At 31.3% G+C, this 23,388-nt stretch overlaps 1 protein-coding gene across 1 annotated transcript; it reads left to right on the top strand.

The window, feature by feature from the left end:
• Nucleotides 1-94: 94 nt before the first annotated feature.
• Nucleotides 95-22,310, top strand: LOC143047893 (uncharacterized). The gene is made up of 12 exons (XM_076221217.1): nt 95-252; nt 9,358-9,516; nt 10,586-10,695; nt 11,138-11,272; nt 11,752-11,859; nt 12,549-12,653; nt 13,977-14,300; nt 18,254-18,274; nt 19,056-19,307; nt 19,903-20,142; nt 20,699-20,770; nt 21,557-22,310. The coding sequence occupies exons 1-12, from the start codon at nt 185-187 to the stop codon at nt 21,919-21,921; spliced, it is 1,959 nt and encodes a 652-aa protein (XP_076077332.1). The 5' UTR covers nt 95-184; the 3' UTR covers nt 21,922-22,310.
• The last annotated feature ends 1,078 nt before the right edge of the window (nt 22,311-23,388 follow it).

The raw sequence follows: 23,388 nt of genomic DNA, 5'->3' as shown, positions 1-23,388 counted from the left end.
TTGTGTTTAACCTACTATGACATATTTATAAATATTAGGTAATAATAATAGTGTTTACAGTTTAAAAAGAATTGTCATTCAATTCATGTACAGCGCCACCATTCATTTTACCAGGTGACATGTATATATAAATAGAAAACCTTACAAAACAGATACATACATAGAGAATATATTCCTGAAGAAAATGGCGAAAAAAATTATACTGATAATTGTGATTGTGTCTACTTTGCTGGTGCTGGTGGAAAGTAAAAGGTGAGTCAATGAAATATTATTTTTAATTAATAACTGATTTCAACCGCTGCCGCTAGTTTGCAAGGTAAGCGGCAGGTAATTTTGACACAGTGGTTATATAAATTGGGGAAAACAAAGTTTTTATACATTTATCTGTTAGCATTTAATGAGTATTGATTCACCAGAGCAGTTAGTCTAAATTAATATTATGATTTTTTATATAACAGAATTTTAAACTGATTTAGTCGTAAAGTCTAGCAGTCTATTTAATTTATGTTTTCATTGATATTAAGGTCGTTTTTCATTTTCTTTATCATTAAGAATAATGTCTATTCTATAAAATATTCATGTATTTGATTCTACTATTAATATTTTCTGTAACCCTGTAACTAATTGATATCATTTTCTCTATTCATTATTTATTTTTGGCCGACATTCTCTGTACAGGTATTATTCCACGAAACACGACTCTCATTGTGTTCTTCCCGGTGCATTGTTGTAAAATCATAATCATAAACAACGTGACTTTTCAATATGACCAAAACTATCCAGGAAGTACGCTCCTTAGTTTACAGTAAAACATGTGTGTGCATATACATGTACTTAGTATTTCATTTTTTAAATATTTTTAATCAGAATATAGATTTAAAAAAAAGATTTGCTTTCAGTATTTGATTTATTTTCTTGTTTGAGGTTGTGGTTTTGTCATTGGATTAAGGACTTTTTGTTTTGAAATTTCCTCGGAGTTTAGGATTTTTATGATTTTCCTTTTTACAGCCTTCACATGCAGCTATCTTTCGATATAAATAGAAGATTGATAGTTTTCTAATTTTGAAATGAACATAAGTTGAGCTCTATTCAGCTGGTATTTGTAGTTTGTTATAATATGGTACTGTTAAACCTCTGTCACGGATTAGGGGGAAGGTTTGGCATCTGCAAGCATGAATACCCCGCCAAATTCTTTTGTTTTTGCTGCCTCAAGTCCGGAGTCAGTGGTTGTCGATTTTAGCTGTATATTTTACTTGTGCTTCATTTATTGTTTTGTACATTAGTGAGGCCGTTAGTTTTCTATTTTGAATTGTTTCACACTTGTCATTTCGAGGTTTCATTTATAGCTCTCTATGTTGTATTGGTTTCACTCATTGTCGAAAGCTATATGGTTATCTTTAGATGTACGTGAACTTCTGTTGGCGAGCATACCACATCTTATTTTGTTTATGAAAGCTATGTTTCGCAGGTTTATTTTATATAAGATATTAACAAATCATAAATTTAACAAAATGGAAGTCCAAACTTTAAGGTATTTCATTTGAATTACTTATCTATGCGGATTTGGTTATAAAAAATATATAAAATGAAATAGATTTTTACTCAAAAAGTGCATACGATTTATTGTCATGTACCTTTAACAACGTTTCTTTGTAAAAATTTGTTAGTGTTGATTACGAAATGGTAACCCTCTAAGATTGATTTTTATGTAATATGCATTTCTATGGATACTTGCAGCTTTATCTTCTATTTTTTTTTTCATTTTCCAATCAACCTCGCACAGAATGAATGATATCATAAACATCGTTCGGGACAGTATAGTTGTATTGTTAGCAGGACTAAAATGTTACATTTTCCGTTAAAATATTTTTATACTGTAAAATTAAAAGAGGTAATTACAATATACTTACGATATAAGATTCACTTAAACTACCCTGCAACTAACCAGTTATTAATAGTTATGGTCTAACATTCTATTCATGCTCATATTTTGGCAATGCGTAATTGGACAATGCTTCAATTAAGACTTTCTGACGTCTTTACCTTTGATCTATTGGAGATGTGCTGATAGAAATTTATTCTGAAAAAATGTTCGCTATATTAGTTCAAATTTGTTGGCTTTAGCTAGCAATGAATAAGTGCGAGTACTCTTATTAGACCATCGAATTAGACTATTTACCGGATTTGTTATAACATGAGCAACACGACGGGTGCCACACGTGGAGCAAGATCTCCTTACCCTCCGGAGCACATGAGATCAACCCCAGTTTTTTGTGGCGTCCGTGTTGCTTATACTTTAGTTTTCTATGTTGTGTCATTTGTACTCTTGTTTGTCTGTTTGACGTTTTCATTTTTAGCCATGGCGTTGTCAGTGTATTTTCGATTTATGAGTTTGACTGTCCCTCTGGTATCTTTCGCCCCTCTTTTATGTATGTTTTTGTGTCGGTTGTCTTTTGTAAGTAATTTTTGTTCGTGCTTATATCACCTGTCGGATTTCTCAAGCTCTTTCATACTGATGGTGTTTTTATGTTGTACTGTTTTACTACATACAAGGTAAAGGAGAAGAAAGACTTCTACGCTCAATTTTCGGTCTGTCTGTCCAAAGGTCAGAAACCAGAATTGCCATGATTGCATAAAAATTTCCGTTTATTTGTTTAATTTCAAACATAAATCAGGGACTTCAGTTTTCTCTTTTTGAATGTTTCTCATTTTATCATGTCAGGATCTTTATAGGTTACTATAAAACAAGCTTATTTCTTAACGGCCTTAAGGTGACAAGAAGTTGATTACACGATCGTCCATTATCAAGTGGATAACTATGGTCTAATGACCGAATTTTCATTACCCACATACTAGTACGAACATGTATATAAGCCGCATAAGGTTCTGATATTCGATAAAACGGTTTTCATTAATGAGGCATTTTATTTTGTTCTTTATGTGTTATCAAAAGAAAGTATAATTAGCCGACACAACAATTGTGAAAATAATATAACATAAATTTTCAAACTGTTGATCTCCTTTTTGACCGGTCAATACACTTTTTATGACGTCCATTCTCTAATCTTTAATTTTCTTTTTGACCAGTTGATACATTGTTTATGACATACATTATTTATCTATATTGCCGACTACGTAAGGAAATAGATAGCATTATTATTTTAGAAATAGTTCTTTCATGCCATGCTTTATGCTCATTTTAACATGGGTTGGCCTTATACTTGTCAATATCTTAATTCCGAGCGTTAGTGAAGTGCTTAATGTTAATAAATAGAATGCCTATCGATGTTAAACTGAGCATATAGAATTGCATGATAGAATTATACCGATTCTAATTGAAAAAAATATATCTTTTGTTCTTCGAAGCGGACCTATAATACACGCTCGAAGGTCAGTCATTTTGATTTGGTGAACCTAAAATGTTTTAAAAAAACAACAGTTTTACGATAAAAAATGAACAGATTCATTAAATCTTACTTTTAGAATGATTTTAATTAATTTCCAAACGAGTAACACCAACAAATATGTCCTTTTTGTTCTCCGTCGTTTTTCAAAATTGTACTGATGTTGTAATTTCAATTTTTACGTCAATCACGTGCAACCATATGAAAAATAATGAAATATTTGTGCCATTTCATTCTTGGCCAGTCGATACACTGTTTATGATGTACATTATACACTGTTCATGACATACATTATACACTGTGTATGACATACATTGTTCTTGTTGCTGTTGTTCCCCTATTTGTGACATTTTAACTCGGTTTGTTTTGTGTACACACCGTTGTCAATATAACTGAATTTGATGCGAGTGAGAGGTTTAGCTAGCTTTAAAACCAGATTCAATACACCCTTTTCTACATAAAAAATGCCTGTACCAAGTCAGGGATATAACTGTTGTTTTCCATTCGTTTGATGTGTTTGAACTTTTGATTTTGCCATTTGATTAGGGACTTTTCGTTTTGAATTTTCCTCGGAGTGTTTATGATTTTATTTTTCATTTCACAGATTATTTCTCAATTTACAGTTTCAAAGATTATTACCCCGCTCAGTAGTTTTATAAACATATCTGTACTTTTCATACTAATTTGCATTGGACAACAATGAAGTCGTTGACTTTTTTTCTTGAATTTGTGCGCTTGTTAATGTTAAACGTTGAATTATCCCAAACGATATAATCTGTATGACAGTGTGTACGTCGTCGTAACTTCAAATTCACATATCACATTTTTTAAGATCTAAAACCTAACAAATGTATGTATTGGTCTTAAGTTGTCGACTTCATAATTTGAGATTGCTTTGGTATACGGTAAAATATTTAAGCTAGCATTTATTTTATGCACGTTTTCTAGAATCTAATGCGATTGTCATGCAAGTGAGAGGTTTAACTAGCTTTAAAAGGGATTCTAATATGACGTGCTTCTTTAACTTTGTAAACAACACTGTGATAAAATTCTCGATAAAATATACTTAGTGCAGACTCAGAGATATGCATAATAATGGCTGTTACAATATACTTCCCACGTAAATCTACATGTATTGGAACCTATTTGCAGATTTTATTGTTTTAAAAAGTGCAATTAAAAAAGACAAAATAACTTTTATTCTTATTCGTATGCACAATAAAAAGAAGTAATGCACAAGAGCTCGGAGAAATCAACAAAATAAAAATTAAATAAAATTTCGCGAAAGTCTATTAATCTTTTTGGCGCTTTTAAGTCATTTCAAAACATGACGTCATACAAATGAAACCGCTAAACTTGAAATTTTTCTGTTACGTGAACCATCGGAATTCGTATGATATTGTATTAAAACTGATTTTTTGAGGTAGGTTTTGTTTTATTTTCTATTCTATTGCATTATTCGCATATTTACCCATTTCAGCAAGTCAACATGGCGGCTCCTTAGTTACAAAATGTCAACCTTTGATTTGACGGAAGCTTACGAGAAAAACATGTAAATTAAAAATGACAAATGTTGGGTTTGAGAACTTAAAGAATTAAAAAGTTTTTTTTTAACAGTTATTCTCGAAATAACCTACGCAAGTTACATATTTATAAAGATATTTGAGCTTTATCTAACAGGGAGTAAAAAAGAACAGCCACATACACAGCATACCAACTCCTCGCTTCAGTTTTTTAATGACCGTATTTGTCCTATTAGAATCGAAATAATTCATTGAAGCCATAGATTGTTGGAAATTTACACATGGCCTGGTTCACTAACGCTCAGGATAAAATTCGAATATCACGGCCCACGCCATGTGTAAATTTCCAACAATCTATTGCTTCCATGAATTATTTCTCAATTAGTCCACCATTTTCTACACAAACAAGTGGCTATAACAAGTCAGGAATATAACAGTTGTTATCCATTCGATTGATAAGTGTGCGTTTTTGATTTTGCCATTTGATTAGGGACTCTCCGTTTTGAATTTTCCACAGAGTTCAGTATTTTTGTGATTTTAATTTTTTCATACTGTAATTTAAAAGAGGTATTTGCATTAATTATGATTGAAGATTCACTAGCACCACCCTATAACTATTCAATTATTACCAGTTATATGACAGGAATATGACAGTTGTTATCCATTCGTTTGATGTGTTTGAGCTTTTGATTTTGACATTTGATTAGGGACTACGCGTTTTGAATTTTCATAGAAGGTCGGTATTTTTGTTATTTTACGTATTTTGCCATATATGAAGTGAAAATTTTATGATTGGGAATCTACCGATAGAAAAGTGCCAGAATATTTTTAATAAATGTTGCAAGACGTTATTGTATCCTGTGAATAATTCGATTGAAAGTAACTTTTAATAATTCAACAAAATATAAAAGACAAATTGAGAGAAGACAGAAAAATCAAAGACTTGACCTCAATTTGAAAATATCTTGAATAACAAAGGAAATGCTCAAGATTGTTTTTTTATAGCCTTATACAGCTAACTATACTATATGAGTTTTGCTCATTGTTAAAGGTTGTATGGTGACACATTATTGCTTAAATTAGCATCATTTTGGCTCTTTCGGATAGTTGTCTCATTGAAAATTATTATTTCCCGCAGGGTATCACAAGTCCAGTAATCATCAATTTTTGTGCCGACATCAGTTGTCATTGAAATGGTTATATTTATAAATTTACTGTTTACAAATTTTTGAATTTTTTGAAATACTAAGGCTTTCCTACCCCAGGCATAGATTACCTTAGCTGTATTTGGCAAAACTTTTAGGAATTTTGGTCCTCAATGCTCTTCAACTTCGTACTTTATTTTGCCTTTTTAACTTTTTTGGATTCGAGCGTCACTGATGAGTCTTTTGTAGACGAAACGCACGTCTGGCGTATATACTAAATTTAGTCCTGGTATCTATTATGAGTTTATGTATATCCCATATCAGATTCAACATTGATGTACCAAAAATCAGCTTCAGATCTATAAGTATAACCAATAAAATTTAAGTAAAATTTCCACAAAATTGGAACGGGACGTTAATTCTATTCATAAGCCAACTTTATACGCATATATAGAAAACATCTTAATCAATATCTTCTTTCTTAACAAAAGAGTCCGGCATACTGTTTTGTAAAAAAGGGACGAAAGATATTAGAAGGACAGTGAAACTCATAAATCGAAAATAAACTGACAACGCCATGGCTAAAAATGAAAAAGATAAAACAGACAATTTATAGTACACCTGCCACAACATAGAAAACTACTAAAGAATAAGCAACACGAACCCCACCAAAAACTGGGGGTGATCTCGTGCTCCGGAATGGTAAGCAGATCCTGCTCCACATGTGGCACCCGTCGTGTTGCTAATGTTACATGTATAACAAATCCGGTAAATAGTCTAATTCGCTAGGTCACATTCCTGAAAGGGAAGGGGATTGTAGTTACGACGTAAGGAACATAACCGATTTCATCATGTTATTTGAATCAAGGTTGACTCACGTACATTGGTAGCATATACTATACGCTACGGCCAATTTGTGTCAAGGGTATAGAATGAAGATGTTTTGGAAAAAGGTTTCCCCTTTTAGCGTTGTCAGTGTACAATCTTTAAGATTTGATATCGGTAGTGCTCGATGACTTTTGGAAAAGAGTTTTTTTTCGGTGCCACTCAAAGGATGGAACTGAGTAACCAATCAAAATTGGGTGGCTTGTTCTGTAGTTATTGGCCTGGTCCTATGGGTTTCAGTGTTTTGCTGTTTAATTATCTTCCAGAAAAATACCAGACAAAAAAAAAAAAAAATCAAAATAGTAAAAAAAAAATAAACTTGCATACAACGCTTTTCAATCACCTCATAAGAAACAACATCTCATTGGAAGCCATAATACCAATAAACATTGATATATACGTCTTGGGTCGAACAAACTAGATATGGAATTATTTGGTCATTTTTGATTAATTTATCATATCACTAATACGCTGTCTGAAAGAAAGCCACTAGCTTTGCCTTAATATTTTCTCAAGGTCGAAAATATCTTATATCGACTATCCGTGGGCTTTATTTCTATTTTTTTCAAATAAAAATCATAGATTAATGTCGTGCTTAGCAGATCCTTATTAAACATATACAATTTTATTCTTCTGACGTTTAGATGAGGAAACAAACTTCGATTTACTGGAAAATTAACAATGCTACTGATGTTTACGCCCAAAATCCTCCTTTAATTGTATTTATTTCATTTCTAATGTATTTCAACCTGTTTGATAATCGTAATAGAAGTCTTAAAGTACACATAAAAGGAAACAGCAATAAAAAAAAACCACTACATGACATTGTGTATTTATTTGTTTTGTTAAAAATAAAAAAAAATAAAAATCACAAAATCACGAATCAACAACTGCCTTACATTATTTCATCTTTTTTCTCTCTCGCTTTTTCGTGATGTTTAATAGTACATGAGTAATTCATGAAATCTTTGGGAGATATTCGGGTTTCCAAGAAAGACTTTTACTGACATGAATAAACAACCTGTGATATTATTGATTTAACATAGTTCATTGACAACGAGGGCTAAGGAAAACAAATAAACAGCTTGTCTAGCTTTACAAATACATCATAGCAGTGGTTTATTTCCAAGTGTATGGCGATTAAGTTGGAATTCATAGCAATGAAGAAGACATCTCATTGTAAGATATTCTACATGTCATGCAAACTAGCTTTTAATATAAAGCGAGCGAGTGTCAGTAGTGAGCGACAGTGATTAAGAGTAAGTTGGAACGTAACTTCTGTGGTATGTTCAGGTGCTCTTTTAGGCAGATGCTGTTCCACATGTGACACCCGGTTCGTCACAATTGGAGAAAAGTTGATGTTACGATCATTGTAACATTTTCGTCGTCCTCTGTGCAAAAGATATTCCATAACGGTCAATCAACTGGCATCTGTAAAATGATGAAGGTATGATTTCACATTCACCACTTGGAATTCATGGTTTAATAGCTTCCTTTAGAATGCAGAATCTGCTGGAATCTTGCTACCTAGAATTGAAGATTCACAATTAGGAAACTGAAATCATCTCTTTAGTCGTTTAGTTTTGTTTTCAACTGACCCTCATCATCAATTTCGAGATTCAAATCAAGATGTGTGACAGACTTGACTGTATCTTTTTATATCCTAATAGTACCTAAAGTGCGATGGGAGGGGTGTGTTCAACAGTCACAAAAACAATTTTGAATTATTAATTGATGAATATCATCAATTTAGCGGGATTAAATTTAAGGGATACTACTATCTTCTTTTCTTTTTCCAATGAAGGCCCCGTACGAACGAAATCAACCAGTCGACAGAGAAAACAAGTTAATACTTATAGGAATTAGTTGTTTGTTGAAAAACACTACATCCAAACTTTTAAGTAACAAATATATTATCAAACTCAAAATCAATCAACTTAATAATATCGACGTCAGAGAATTTTTTTTGAATTATAGTGATTATTTATAAAGTACAATCAGTTGAATGTCCTTAGACAAGATACTTATATCTACGTTGACCATTTTTTTTAATTGAAACAAAGCAGAACCAATTCTTTCAATTTGTCTTTTAGTCTAGAATAGGGAATACATGTGTAGAGTTAAGAAAAGTCCAATATATTAATACTATTACAAGATGAAAGAGTTTTAGATTGAATGTACTGTGAATGTTTATTTTTTATTTTTTGAAGTATACCATCTGATTCCCGCCACCTCTAGAATGTGTAATTACACAATAGCTTTGAAGTCCGGTTTTATTGCTGATAAACTTGGTGTAAATAATTTTAAAAGATCAGTAGAAGAACTTTACATTTATACAAAGAACACAATGATATTATTAATTTACATCTTAAAACAAGCAATTTAATATGTCTATTGTAGGCACTGCAGACGCTGTCCATCACGAGATGATAAAAAACACGTTTGTCGTGATTTGGAGAAGAAAACATACCAAGCAACGGTGAAATATTGTGGGAAATGCCAGGGGACACCAGCAGACTATTCACAGTTTTGTCAATATTTTGATTACAAAACATGGACGTAAGAGTACTAGTAGTCATTGTACATTTACTTATCATTAAGTGAGCCATTATTTAACTTCAAAAAGGTTGGTAAGGGTGGTATGTTTTTTGTCGGAGTCAGAAAATCTAACACTTTGTGATATGAGGAAAATCCGGATTCAGAATTCAGATGTTGTTTTGTTATCTGCTTGACTTCAAAAGTTTTTCCATTAAATTTGTAATCAGAACTTTCTTTTTGGAAAACCCATAAAAATGTGAAAACGACAATCTCTGACTGTGTGAACTGAAATCGATGTGGTTGTCATATCACAACGTATGAACGAAACTTTATATCCAGGAGACTATCCAGTGGTGTTTTGGCACTTGCTTCAATATCAAATTACAAAATTAATATATGGTTTGCATACATCTTACACCATATATTATTGTGTTGTAAAATATGACCTAAGGTCATTATCAATTGTGTAGAACACTTCTATGGAGAATAATGCAAAATGAAAAAAAAAATTCAGTCTGCGTTTCTCAGTAATTTTTCTACTGTGTACTGTACTATTTGCGGTAAAAAATATTTCAAACTTGTAGAATACTTCATCATTCAGCTCTAACTGAAAAGATTGACTTATTAATATTTATGGATTTATACCGTTTTTATAATCTTTTTTTCAGCTGGACTCAATTACTATTTTACCTTAAAATTCATGGCCCATTTCTTACAGCATAAATTCACTCTCCCTTCCTTATTATTCTATACATCAAAGATGGAGTAATACATGCAAAATCAAAGACTTTTACTTAGTCCATACAAAAGAGATAACGGGTAATGTTGAGCATCCAAAATTGTTCAAGGCCGAATCCTGAAATAGTTCAAAACTTACCAATTACCTTTGAAAAATAACAGGTATTTACGTATTCTAACATAAGTAATAAATTGTATTGATTTAAAAGTATTAAAATCTAAACTGAAAGGTTAAAATAACTCCGTATGAAACAAAGTGCAATGTCAAATAATCAACTATGGGATGCTTTAAATCATTTCAAATCTTAGATTGAGAACAATATTGAAATATTTTTTGTATATTTTGTTTTAGAATTGAACAAGGCTGCATTAATTATAAAACAGTTGATGTCACACTTCTATTTTGTGTAGAAAAGTGTTGTGATGGCTGGACACGTGATGAATATGGACAATGTTCCAATAGTAAGTAAATCATAGGTTTTTAGTTCAGCCACCACATAAGGCTGGTTTGAGAAATCGCCAACAGTTGGTGTACGTCGTCGATTCATCGTTTTTATAAATTTACAGTTTGCTAAAGTATGAATTATTTCAAATACTCATTCAGCGTCTTATTTTCATGTTTTCAATTATTACCAATAATATTAATTAAACTTTGTTTCATTCAAACCAACAGAAAAAAATATGAACATTGTCGTCCTTGGCACGTTGGTACAATTTAATTCCAAAGTATTAAGAAGAGATTTGTAATGTAAAATATACGAACGGACGACGGAAGTGAATTAATGATTAAAACTACAGAAAAAAAGCTCTATATTAAATAAGTACAAAGAACATACATAATAACGCGGGATACAGATGTTTCATTCGCCAATGCATTCATTGAAACTATATCTTTTTATTTCAGAAGACGACGATGATGATGATAATGATGATGATGACGACGACGATGATGACGATATTATTTGTGAAAATGGCGGGTCTTCCGATGACGGTCATTGCTCATGTCGTGATGGATTTGTCGGGAAATATTGTGAAACGCGTATGTATACATATCCAGTTCGGAAATAGCTTGAATAGATCTAGATTTTTTCACAAAAAGATGCAGACATCTAGTTGCGTAAATGTATATCATCTGCGATATCTTTTCAGTGTATGTTAATTTATTACCAAACAACAAGTTTAGATATATGTATGTGGTGTCCGGCTCAAACATATTTAACTTTTGACTTCGGCTAAAGTATTCAACTCTGACGATTCCTTCTATAGGAGTCGGTAGTCACTAATAAAAGCAAATAACTTGAGAGTCAAAGGAAGAAAAATGTCACGAAAAATGGTGATGAATACCAATTAATATCTAAATAATATTTTAAAGCTCTCAAGTTTGTATTGTCATATTAGGTGATCCGAATCAAAATGTAATTTCGTATTAATATTTGTATGATAAAAGAAACTAAAACATATGTCTGTACCGTTAATCATCTAGACAGATTCTGAATTCCAAATATTTTCTCTTTTTAGCTGTATGCACACCTCAATGTGTAAATAATGGAGTATGTACAGGAAGAGATGGGAAAGCTGTGTGTGTTTGCTCTGAAGGAAGATTCACCGGGAAACAGTGTGAAATACGTAAGATTTAAGACATACTAGTAACTTGAGTCTTTATTGTAACATCTGGTAGCTAACAAAGAACAAAATAATATAAATGCAAGCAAAACTATTTTCTCTGAATGACGAATATATTTGTGTCTTGATTCTTAGATCGAAATTGCTTATATCATTACATTGAAGTAAAATATTTCTAAATATATATTCTAATATGACGTACTTCATTCGCTTTATGAATAGACCCATGCTCTAAATCCAATAAAACCTGTTTGCACATGCGTATAATGACTTCTACAGAATAATGAGTTTTATCAAATTATCATACATTTAATATATTTGATTATCTTTAAACATTCCCATCCTCTTAAATTATGTACATATTGCTACTAATTCATTTATTATGTCTGTAATGTGTTGCACTTCGAAATTGACATATTTATTCAAACGTTCTACACCTATACACATCGAACATAGAAATTACCTTAATTGTCCTAATCAGAATCGAAATAATTGATGCAAACTATACCTTATTTTAGTTTTAACATGGGTAGGCATTATATTTGTGTGATTTTAGAATTCACTATCGTCGGGCAAAAATAATCACGAATATAATGCCTATCCATGTTAAAACTGTAATAAAGTATAGCTTGCATCAATTATTTCTTAAATAAATATTTTTAATAGTGTCTGACATTTTTATTCTACTTTAGCTGTATGTGATCCTGGGTGTCAAAATGGCGGCAGCTGTGTGGTTGGAACATACGGATCAATGTGTACTTGTGTACCTGGTTTTGAGGGAAAGATTTGTGAAAAGAGTATGTACCAGTACACCTAAAGCATCATTTATAATATAAATGAATGTGTTTGTAGATAGATGTTTTTGTGTTCTGTTAAATTGTCCCTTTTTAAAATTGTTATACGATGATGACTGATGTACCCATATTCTGACTATTTATTTATTGTGTCTGTTTAGTTAACGCATCAATATAAATATAACGGAATTTGATGAGACTGTCATCAAAGTGAGATGGTTAGCGCTATAAAACCAGGTTTAATCCACCATTTTCTACATTTGAAAATGCCTGTACCAAGTCAGGAATATGACAGTTCTTGTCCATTCGTTTTTGATGCGTTTTGTTATTTGAAATTGCCATGTGATTATGGACTTTCCAAATTGATTTTCCTCTAAGTTCAGTATTTTTGTGATTTTACTGTTTATAATGTTGACATGAATGTTCATTAATTATCAATTTAATATTAAAAAACATTCTCGAAATATTGAGGATTTTCTACCCAAGGAAAAAATAACTTTATCTTCATTTGGGAAAATATTACGACTTATAGTCTTCGATGTCCTTCGACTTCGCACTTTATTTAGATATTCTAAGTGTTTTAATTCGAGCGTCACTGCTGAGTCTTTTGTAGATCAAACGGGCATCTGGCGTACACAATTTTAATTCTAGTAACTGTGATAATTTTTACTTGTATACAATCATGTAGTTTCACTTGTCATTTTCGCAATATGGGAACTAATGTACAAATGCTAGCACAAAAAGTATCTTTTGAATGTCGGTCATATAATTTCTTATCAAGAATTGTTTAGTAAACTATATTATTCATTGACGAACTACCAGCTGGAAAAATATGTTCCCCGTAAATAGAATATCTGATCTGTTTTATGTCATTTTGTGACGTGACACAATCTATTGGTAAGACTTTTCCAGCATGATGAGTGATGCACACAACCACGTGGTAATTTCGTATCATTAATTGATACACAATTTCCCTTTGATTAGAAAAAAGCAATTCAAAATTTCATAGTCATTTTATCTAAGATCATAGAATAGTTCTTACGATAATAAGTTATCACTATTTATGAATCTTGTTATTTCTTTTAGCCAAAATGAGTTACAATTAAAACTATTAAAAACATGTTGCTTTGATCGATCGTAAAATTATGACATCTATGTGGACACAAAATATCTAACTTACTTATTACACATTTGTAATGATAATCATTTGAATATTTTGAATGAGACATATTTGAATTTTGGGTTAGGATTCTTAAGACTGAAATTACCTTCGCTTTGAATGGAAGTGCGAGAAGTTTCATTAATAAGTTTATTTTGTCTTTACAGGAGTAAAAGATGGCAAATGTCCAGTTCCTACAGGGTCCGGAATATGTTCTAAAAATACATGCAAAGCAGATTCAGAATGTCAAAATAAACACAAATGTTGCAAGAACCGTTGTGGTTCCCTTCAATGTATGGCACCAGCTCACACAGAATGTACATACAATGACAAACAGTATCCAATCGGATATCTTCGAAAAAACGATTCCTGCATGAGTTGTTTATGTATAGATTCTCCATACCAGTGGAGTTGCGAAGAAATGGGATGTCCACAATTGTCTTGTGATAAAACAAAAAAGATCCCAAATGTATGTTGTCCTGTTTGTGACGGTAAGTACAGACAACCCTGAATAATTTGAAACGAGAAGAATGATAGTTATTTTTTTAATTAAACATATATTTCAGTTCATAATGATAAAGTTACAATTCATATTTTGAAACTGTATATTATCACATAATCAATTTTAGCACGTTTCAAAAGTTGTTTCATTTCTCGAACAAATGATATAAATCCTGGTTACTGGTGGGTTTCAAGTGGCGTATTCTTGAATTTTCTTTGTTGAGTTATGTAGACAGTTGTTAGTCTTGTTGTAGACAGTTGTTAGTATTTTTGTAGACAGTTGTTAGTCTTTTTATTGTTTTTGTTTCTTCTCCTCATGATATTTTTTTTAATTTCTGGAGCAATCTGCAACAAACTGCTGGTATAACAACTAAATTAATGACCTTCATTATAAGAATAAGTCCTTCACAACAAACTCGATGTGGATGAAATTTTAAAAACACTGACATACAATGTAAAATGATTCCAATTTAAAGTGATTTGCCTTACGTTAATTTCATGTAATATATTCATGCAGAATGAACAAGTTTGTTGCGATGTGCAGATTCTAGAAGAACCAACTATTATTATAATATTTAAAGAGAAATCTTTAATGAATGATTGACATAAAGGTAAATTTTTCTGGCGACTAGTTTATTCAGAAGAATATTATTTTTATCTGCGTTGCAGATTTAATAATTATATTGATCGACATTTTCAAACCATAGAGAAAGCTGGGTACTAAGAATATAATTTAAGGAGGTTCGCTACTCAGTTTCAAAATAATTAGCTTTCCATAACACTAGTATATATTGATAGGGGATAAATTAAGGAATCAAAATAGCAACAAAAAAAAAACAAAAAAAATAGGGGTCAATGTGCTTGTTTTCTAGATATTATCTATTGAATTTTTGGCGGGCAAATGTTCTCTCTTGATTTTTCATAGCTTTATCATTGACAATTTAAAGTTCTCAAAACCATTAAAAAATAAATAAGATTGTATTAGACTTTGGTTTATAATTAAACGTGTAAAAGATTTTTAAAAAGAAAAATGGGGGTCAATGGGCAAAAATGTTTATGGCATTTAAATGGATAAAACCAGAGGAGTTCCAAAACATGACAAGCGAACATCCTTAATCTATATAATGTCAAGAGTTTTGCAATGAATGTCTTTGGGTGTACGCTAAGTTACCTCCTATTTAAATGAATTTTGTGTTTATTCTGTTAGTGGTATTTTTTATTTGTACTTCATTCCTGTCAATATGTGATCTTTTTAGTGATATTTTTAACATTGCCATTTAGCGCGTGGTGAGGTTAGTTATAAAACTAGGTCCAACCCACCGTTATATCTTAAAATGCCCTGTACCAAGTCAGTAATTTTGCAGTTATCTAATAATTCGTTTCTATAATATTGAGAATGGAAATGGGGAATGTGTCAAAGAGACAACAACCCGACCATAGAAAAAACAACAGCAGAAGGTCACCAACAGGTCTTCAATGTAGCGAGAAATTCCCGCACCCGGATGCGTCCTTCAGCTGGCCCCTAAACAAATATATACTAGTTCAGTGATAATGAACGCCTTACTAATTTCAAATTGTACACAAGATACTAAAATTAAAATAATACAAGACTAACAAAGGCCAGAGGCTCCTGACTTGGGACAGGCGCAAAAATCTATGTGTGTTGCATTGTCTTTTTTATAACCCATTTATGGCAATTATGTTTTCTGGTCTGTGCGTCCGTTCTTCCGTCCGTTCGTTCGTTTGTCCATTCCACTGTCCCGTTTCATTTTAAGTTTTTGGTCCAGGTTAAAGTATTTTTGGTCGAGGTAGTTTTTGATGAAGTTGAAGTCCAATCAACTTGAACTTAGTAAACATGTTTCCTATGATATGATCTTTCTAACTTTAATGCCAAATTAGAGATTTTATCCCATTTCCACGGTCCTTTGAACATAGAAAATGATAGTGCAGATGGGGCATCCGTGTACTTGGGACAGATTCTGGTTTTTGTATTGCCATTCAGTGTTTAGGGAAAACGGTACTATTTATTCTGCCATAGGCGACAATACTAACATTTTCTAAAAATACCACTTTTCATAATAAAAACTTGGATAAAACAGTTATGTGTGGTGTTAGTACTTTATTATTCTGTTTTAAAAATTGAAGCCAAATAGTATCATGACCAACTTCCAACGGAACTTGTTTATGTTATCCATGCCCACCGTCATTTTTCCAAAAAAATATGAAATTTTAGAAGTCTTTTCGAATAATTCTATAGAAAAAAGTAAAATCACAAAAATACTGAACTCAGAGGAAAATCAATTCGGAAAGTCCATAATCACATGGCAAAATCAATAACAAAACGCATCAAAAACGAATGGACAAGAACTGTCATATATAAAATGTATGAAAATATTTCAATAGGTTTCAAAATTTATATAGTAAATATACACAGTGCAGTTATTCATAGATAAATGAAAAAATATATTGTATCCTTACATCCAATCACAGCGCTCCTAGGTCGACTTCCTTCACCTGTCTTGAGTGCACAAAAGGCCAACTAATGCTGGGAAAATGTAATAGTACCGTTTTCCCTATACTACTGTTGCCTTTATTTAAGTTATTTACATATTGTAGAGACACTTGTTTATAACTGAAAACGGTATGTTTGTTGACCTCTATATTATGTAGGTTTTTGTGTCATCTCAGTTCTCTTTAGCTTTTCCTTTACATATGGTGACCATTAATAGCTCTTTAATTAATTTACACATTAATGTACTAAGTAATATTGCGGTCCTTGCATAAGAATTCTATAATGTACATAGCTTCAAACATCAATACATCCATTAAAGATTATATATCGTTTATATGGTCTCTGGTGACTGTCATTTGAAATTCAATATTAAATTAAAATGTGTAGGCAAAATCTGACTACAAAAAAAATTTCTATGCTTTTATTCAGTTTATCCCTTTTTGCAAATTTAACTTAATCAGTATTTCATTTAACTTCAAGTAGAACATAACGTGCATATGTATTCATATGAATAAAAGAGTCATTTACATTCCAACCATACAAAACAAGAATCTCAAATTGCAAAAAAGAAGTAAAATAACAAAAATACCTAACGCCAAAGGAAATATAAATCGGAATTTCCGTCGTCAAATAGAAAAATTAAAAGCTCAAACAAATCACGTAAACAAACTGTCATTTTCCTGACTTGATATAAGCATTTCCGTATGTAAAACAAATAGTGGATATGACCTTAGATTTAGCAGTCAACAAAACCAGATATTACCAAAACTGGAATAAACAGTAACGATTTATTATGTACAAATACAAATTAAAGAAAAATATAACACATAATTAATAGGATAAACAAATATCAGTAACCTATCTGTACGTCAAGACAATCATTTATTATTTGTGAAGTTGCTACGGAACTTTGATCAACAAGGTCATGTTATCTTCTTATGAACCTTTAATCTTAAAAAAAAGACATACATGTATGTTCATCAAACTTTACATTGTACTAATTCAAACAGACAGGGTTGCTAATGTTCTGAAGGGATTCTTCATCTCAGCTAGGCTCGATCTCTAGTAAATTTGTTGGATATAGAATATGCCTATACTTTCGGGTCATATATCATGTCAAAAGCTTTCAGATATGTTTGTTGTTTCATTTAATACGCATTTTGTGTTTGGTGTCTTATAGATTGGATCGCACACCTATTACCTACGTGTAATATTATTTGATTCGTATGACTCGTTTGGTAATTGTGATGTTTTCGTTATTGATTTCATTATAGTTCAACAGTAGGTTTCTTGTATATGACTTAGCAGAATTTATATGATTATTTATCAATATTTTTTATAAGCCACGTGTCACATACGCACGTTGACAGTCTTTAATTTTTAAACATACACAACTGTTTGTAATATTATGTTCATTTACTTTTATTTCAGACAATCCTACTTCAGGCAATGGTAAGCAAAGTAATATATGGAATCTATTCGTTTTGAAAAGTAAAGAAATGTTACACCTACACTCTTTTTATTTCTTTTCAACGAATGAAAGCAACAGAATGTACTTGATAAAGAAAACATAGATTGAAATAAAAAATAAATGAAAAAGGTTACCGTATTAATTTTAATAAAACAGATAAAATCTACAATATATAATACTTTAACGATAAACTTGTAAAGATTGAAACTAACTTTAATTGTAACGAAACTATTTAAAACGTTAGCCAATTCATTAATACAGAACTCTTCAGCATAATAAAAATACAAAAGAAATGCAGAAGATAATATCGGCTAGGTTATAACCAACAACATGTATTTATAAACCTCGCTTTACAACATATGAACAACCCAAGTTGTCAAAGGGAGATAACAGAAGCTAATTGATAGGAATGTGAGTATATCACATTATATAAATGTAAATGGCATATCGACCTGGCGTAACCGTTTAAAGAAACTTATAAGGATTGATACAAAAATCAGTACAATACGTTGAAAGTAAAGGACGTAGATCAGTAGATATCATATATGACATTGGCCAACTTGTAGTTCAAATGGGCTGAAACATTATTTTCAAACCACTATGTTTGTTCTTTACTTCACTTTGATTTATAAAATGCAAAACAATTTACACAATTACAGCAATGGGTATACAAATAAAGTTCTCTCGATACATGTAGCTGTTTAAAATTGAAATTATATATATACATAAAATTATACGTCAAATTGTAACACAATTTTGCAGGTCCTATGTTTAGACATTGTCCAAAGGGTAAACTTGTCATCCACACTCAGGAAGAAAACTTCATTGATATTCGAAAGTCTGTAAATCTGACTGTTGTCGCCAGTTCTGGAAGTTACCAAGTTCAATATTCTAAGGAGGTTATAAAAGCAGTGTCGTGCTCTTGCAGTAGAAATAGTCATATTGTCATAGCACAATCTAAACCTGATGCATACGGAAGAATTGCGTCATGCCACTTTTCTGTTCATGTTTTGGGTATGTTAATTTATACTTGTTTATGAATGTGTATTTAGATGAATGTTACTATTAATAAGTTTTAATGCAGACTAATTATGATATAATTTATGTCAAATAAATACTAAGCAATTTGGTTGCTTATAATACCACGAATTGTTTTCACTGTTATTAATGTAGAAAATAAGAATTAAAGGTAAACTGTCTGTTCAAAGACTTTTCTTTCATATGGTGCTTTGTTTAAAATTTCGCATATTAAGAAAAAACGTTAATTATACCAAATAGTTATCGTTTGCTACAAAATTATTATTATATGGACTTATTATTTATAAAATGTTATGTTTATTCTATCAATTGCAAACCTAGTTCAATATATTGAGAATGCACAAGAAAATTGTCTAATAATTGTATAACAATTAGAGGATTTTGTCTGTGTAAACCTTCCATGTAGGAAATGCGTCAAAAACTACACCAAAGTTTGATTTTTGTCTTTCGAATGAACAGTTTGCGATGAAACGCCTTATAGTTAAGAAACGACATTTGTGAGAGGTAGACGCATATAGATAAAGCGCAATTTAGAAATTAGTACTATGTTTCTGTAATGCTTTTATTTTAGACAACCATCCACCAATATACAGTTCATGTCCAGCAGACATTGCTGCTTTTGAGGACGAAATAATAAGTTGGGACAAACCAGAGGCTACAGACAACATTGGCATCAAATCAGAAAAAATCATATCGGATTATGAAAACGACAGTAAATTCCCCGAAGGAACACATGTTGTAATGTATGTGTCAGTAGATCACGAGGGTAACGCTGGAGTCTGTCGATTCCTTGTGGCCATCTACAAAAGAGGTGAGTTACCGTTACTCTCATTCTGTTTTTTTTTTATATATACAGCCTGACCAATTATTATAACTTATTGCCATTTTCACTTGATCGTTCTGCGTTATAAATGTCAAGTTACTCTACTAAAATTGAGTTTTCTCAGTCGAATATAGTAAGGACTCGTTGATGCCATAAGCTATCATCGTTGACGCTACAAAAGAAAACAATAGCGAAAAACAAATTATATTTTAGACGGTTGATGATTTTGTTACTGACAAACTATATATGTTCAAAACTAATACATATGCTAAAATTAAGGTATGCGATTCGATTGAGTGCTTTTCTCGAGGAGTTCGATGAGTAGAAATATTATCAATAAAATTAATAGCAATCCGTAGTATAGTGCCTCGAGATGCAAATTTTCAAACAAGGGCAGTCAATTCTTATATTGAATTAGAGCAAGTAACCCAAAAGAAATTAATACGATTTGAATAAAAAAAAAGGTGAACCAGTTTTAAAACGATACTTTTGTAAGATAAAAAAACCAAAGCAATCATAATTCATTCAAATGTATAATTTTCAGGAACAAGCGATCCAACAATACCCAGTGAACTAAAGAGAGAAAATAGAGACAACAGTAAAATGCACATTACACGTGAGATTATTGTTTACTCAAAATAATTTTTTAATTTTCACAAACTGGAAACAAGATAAATAACAGGTTGAATTAAAACAATGGCATGTCCCAAACAATTAGTAGTTTATCATTTTTGCTTTAAGCTATTATATATATATAAAGTTTTTTTATGAACATCATAATTTTATACATCAATATAACATTGTCAACTAACTTATAACAAAATAAAATATCAAAATTGCTACCTACTCTAGACGTACACTGTTACACTCCACTACCAACCAGGGAATAATCAACGGATTGTATAAAAAAATATCATAACATCCCATACTAGTAATATCGTGTAGCCATTTCAACATGCGTAGTTGATATGCAGTCAAAAATTGGTCTTAATGCATAAATGTTCGTGTTGTTTCAAATGACTTTATACGTGATTTCCACACTCACAAGTGAAACAATTAAGAAGATATTGAGGGGACAATACAACAACACACGTAAAAAAGATACAGACAAAATTTAAACATCAAAATCATGAGAGAAAATAAGAAATGAACAACAATCCATAAAATATTGAAATAAAGGAATGACCAACATAATTTCTGTCAAAACCGGAGTTCAAGAGATCTGATCTTCTATGCATGTGGAGTTATATTTGAACATAAGCCGGAAATAACTTAAGAAAAAAACCAACGTAAAGGGTATTTTGAAATTCGAAAATTATATATAGAATCGGTTTATATATTTTTCTGCACCTGTTTTGATGTGTACAATTTTGCTTACCGTTATGTTTTATCTTTATATAAGTATCAGTGGTTGGACTACTGGCTGGTGTCGTTCTTCTGATTGCTGCTGTTTTATGGGCATTGTATTGCCGTCGTATGAAGAAAAGAAGCACCGAACAGCGAACCGGAAATGAAAGCAACGCATACAACAATGAAATCTACGCAACTACACCTACTTCCAGATCACCGCCGCCATCATATGGTAAAGCAGGAGGAATGAAACTCCCGCCTGAATATATTACTGGAGATGACAAACCCCCAATGTATGAGGAACTGGATGTCAAGGTCTTTTCAAAGAAAGGCATCTATAATCCGGTGTATGACACATCTGTTGATGTCGCAGCCATTGAAGTTCAAGTACAAGAGGAAGAATGTCATAAAGAGTAGATAAGAAATCTAGGATGTGTTTTACTTTTGATTTCTTAAATATGAAACGTTTTCGTTTTAAACTTTTTATTGAAATGTATTGTTATTGATTAGATGCGATTTTATTAATAATTATTCTATGACAATCGATGTTAATCTACTCATAAATTTTTGAGAATACCAAAAACAACAAATGGTTTAAAATTGAATTACATTCAATTAATGTGCAATATTTCTACCAATAATTAACTCAAACACAACTCTGTATTAAATAGAAAATTCGACGAATATATTTATGAGAAGAGCTTTTCTGTCTTGCTTGCTTGATAAAATCAATGTTTATTAAATATTTGTGAATAAACATAAATTGTTTTGTCTAGTATTACATATTAAATAAATATTATATAGTTTCTTATGTTTTATTAATACAAAAAGTACTCAAAACAAGGGACTACATCATTTACGATAGAACAAAGCATGTAAAGTTAAACCTATAATTCATGTTCGCCAAAGGTTTCACGAAGGAAACAAATAAAAAAAAAACATGCTTGTGCCATTTACCTATTTCATCTATAAATCTGTGACAAATAATAACCTTACGGTTATCCTTAGAATCTCATTCGTTTCAGTTTTTAATAAATTACGTACGAATATATACAAATATCATTTCCTCCCCTAAAAACATAATAACATCATCATCAGCAAGGAACTATATTTGTTGACTTTAAGAATAAAAGACCAAAACATAGTATGAACAAACATTCTCGCATTTCTTCTAAACATCAAGGCAAACATTGTGGCATTTTTTCTATGTAAAAATAACCTTAGTTGTTGGTCAATTTTAGAAAGCATGTATTTCATAGACAGTTGTTGTAGGGTTCCGCATAGATCTTAGTTAACTTGATCATTTAAAGGTCTCACTGTCGTCACTGTGGCAATTCTGGAGAAAAACGATAATCTATGTTTCCGAATGAATTTCGTCGACAGTGCTTTATTTTATCATTCAAAAAGGGTAATGGGGTATAATTAAAACCAGAATTCCCAATGATGTAACTGTCTTTTCCAGAATTCAGTCGAATTAAAAGGGTCAATCCCGAATTCACGATTAAGGTCCTTCCGCCCCTCTTCATTATCATACAATTAAAAAAAACCTATCCTGATGCTTTTATATTTTGAAGACCGTCATGAATAGAAATTAATGTTTTATAAGGATATACTTATCGTTTCAAAACATCGTAAGATCAGATCATCTAGGTAGTTGAACTGGCGGTCAATTATATCTTGATCTAACTTACCGTAAACAAAAAATCGGCTATTTTCCGAAATTTTGCTTTGATCGTTTTTGTGATTACTTTTCATATTTTCTTAATTTCTTTTTGTTATTTTTGCGTACTTCGTAGTTTTCCATTACCTTTAATTACGTATTGTATAGTTGTGTATTGACATTGTACTTCATAACACGTTGTTATCACCAATAACGTATCTTAT

The sequence above is a fragment of the Mytilus galloprovincialis genome, chromosome 10 (assembly GCF_965363235.1).
Source record: "Mytilus galloprovincialis chromosome 10, xbMytGall1.hap1.1, whole genome shotgun sequence".
NCBI lineage: Eukaryota > Metazoa > Mollusca > Bivalvia > Mytilida > Mytilidae > Mytilus > Mytilus galloprovincialis.
The sequence above is the reverse complement of the archived record's forward strand: the minus strand, read 5'-3'. Positions and strand labels throughout refer to the sequence as shown.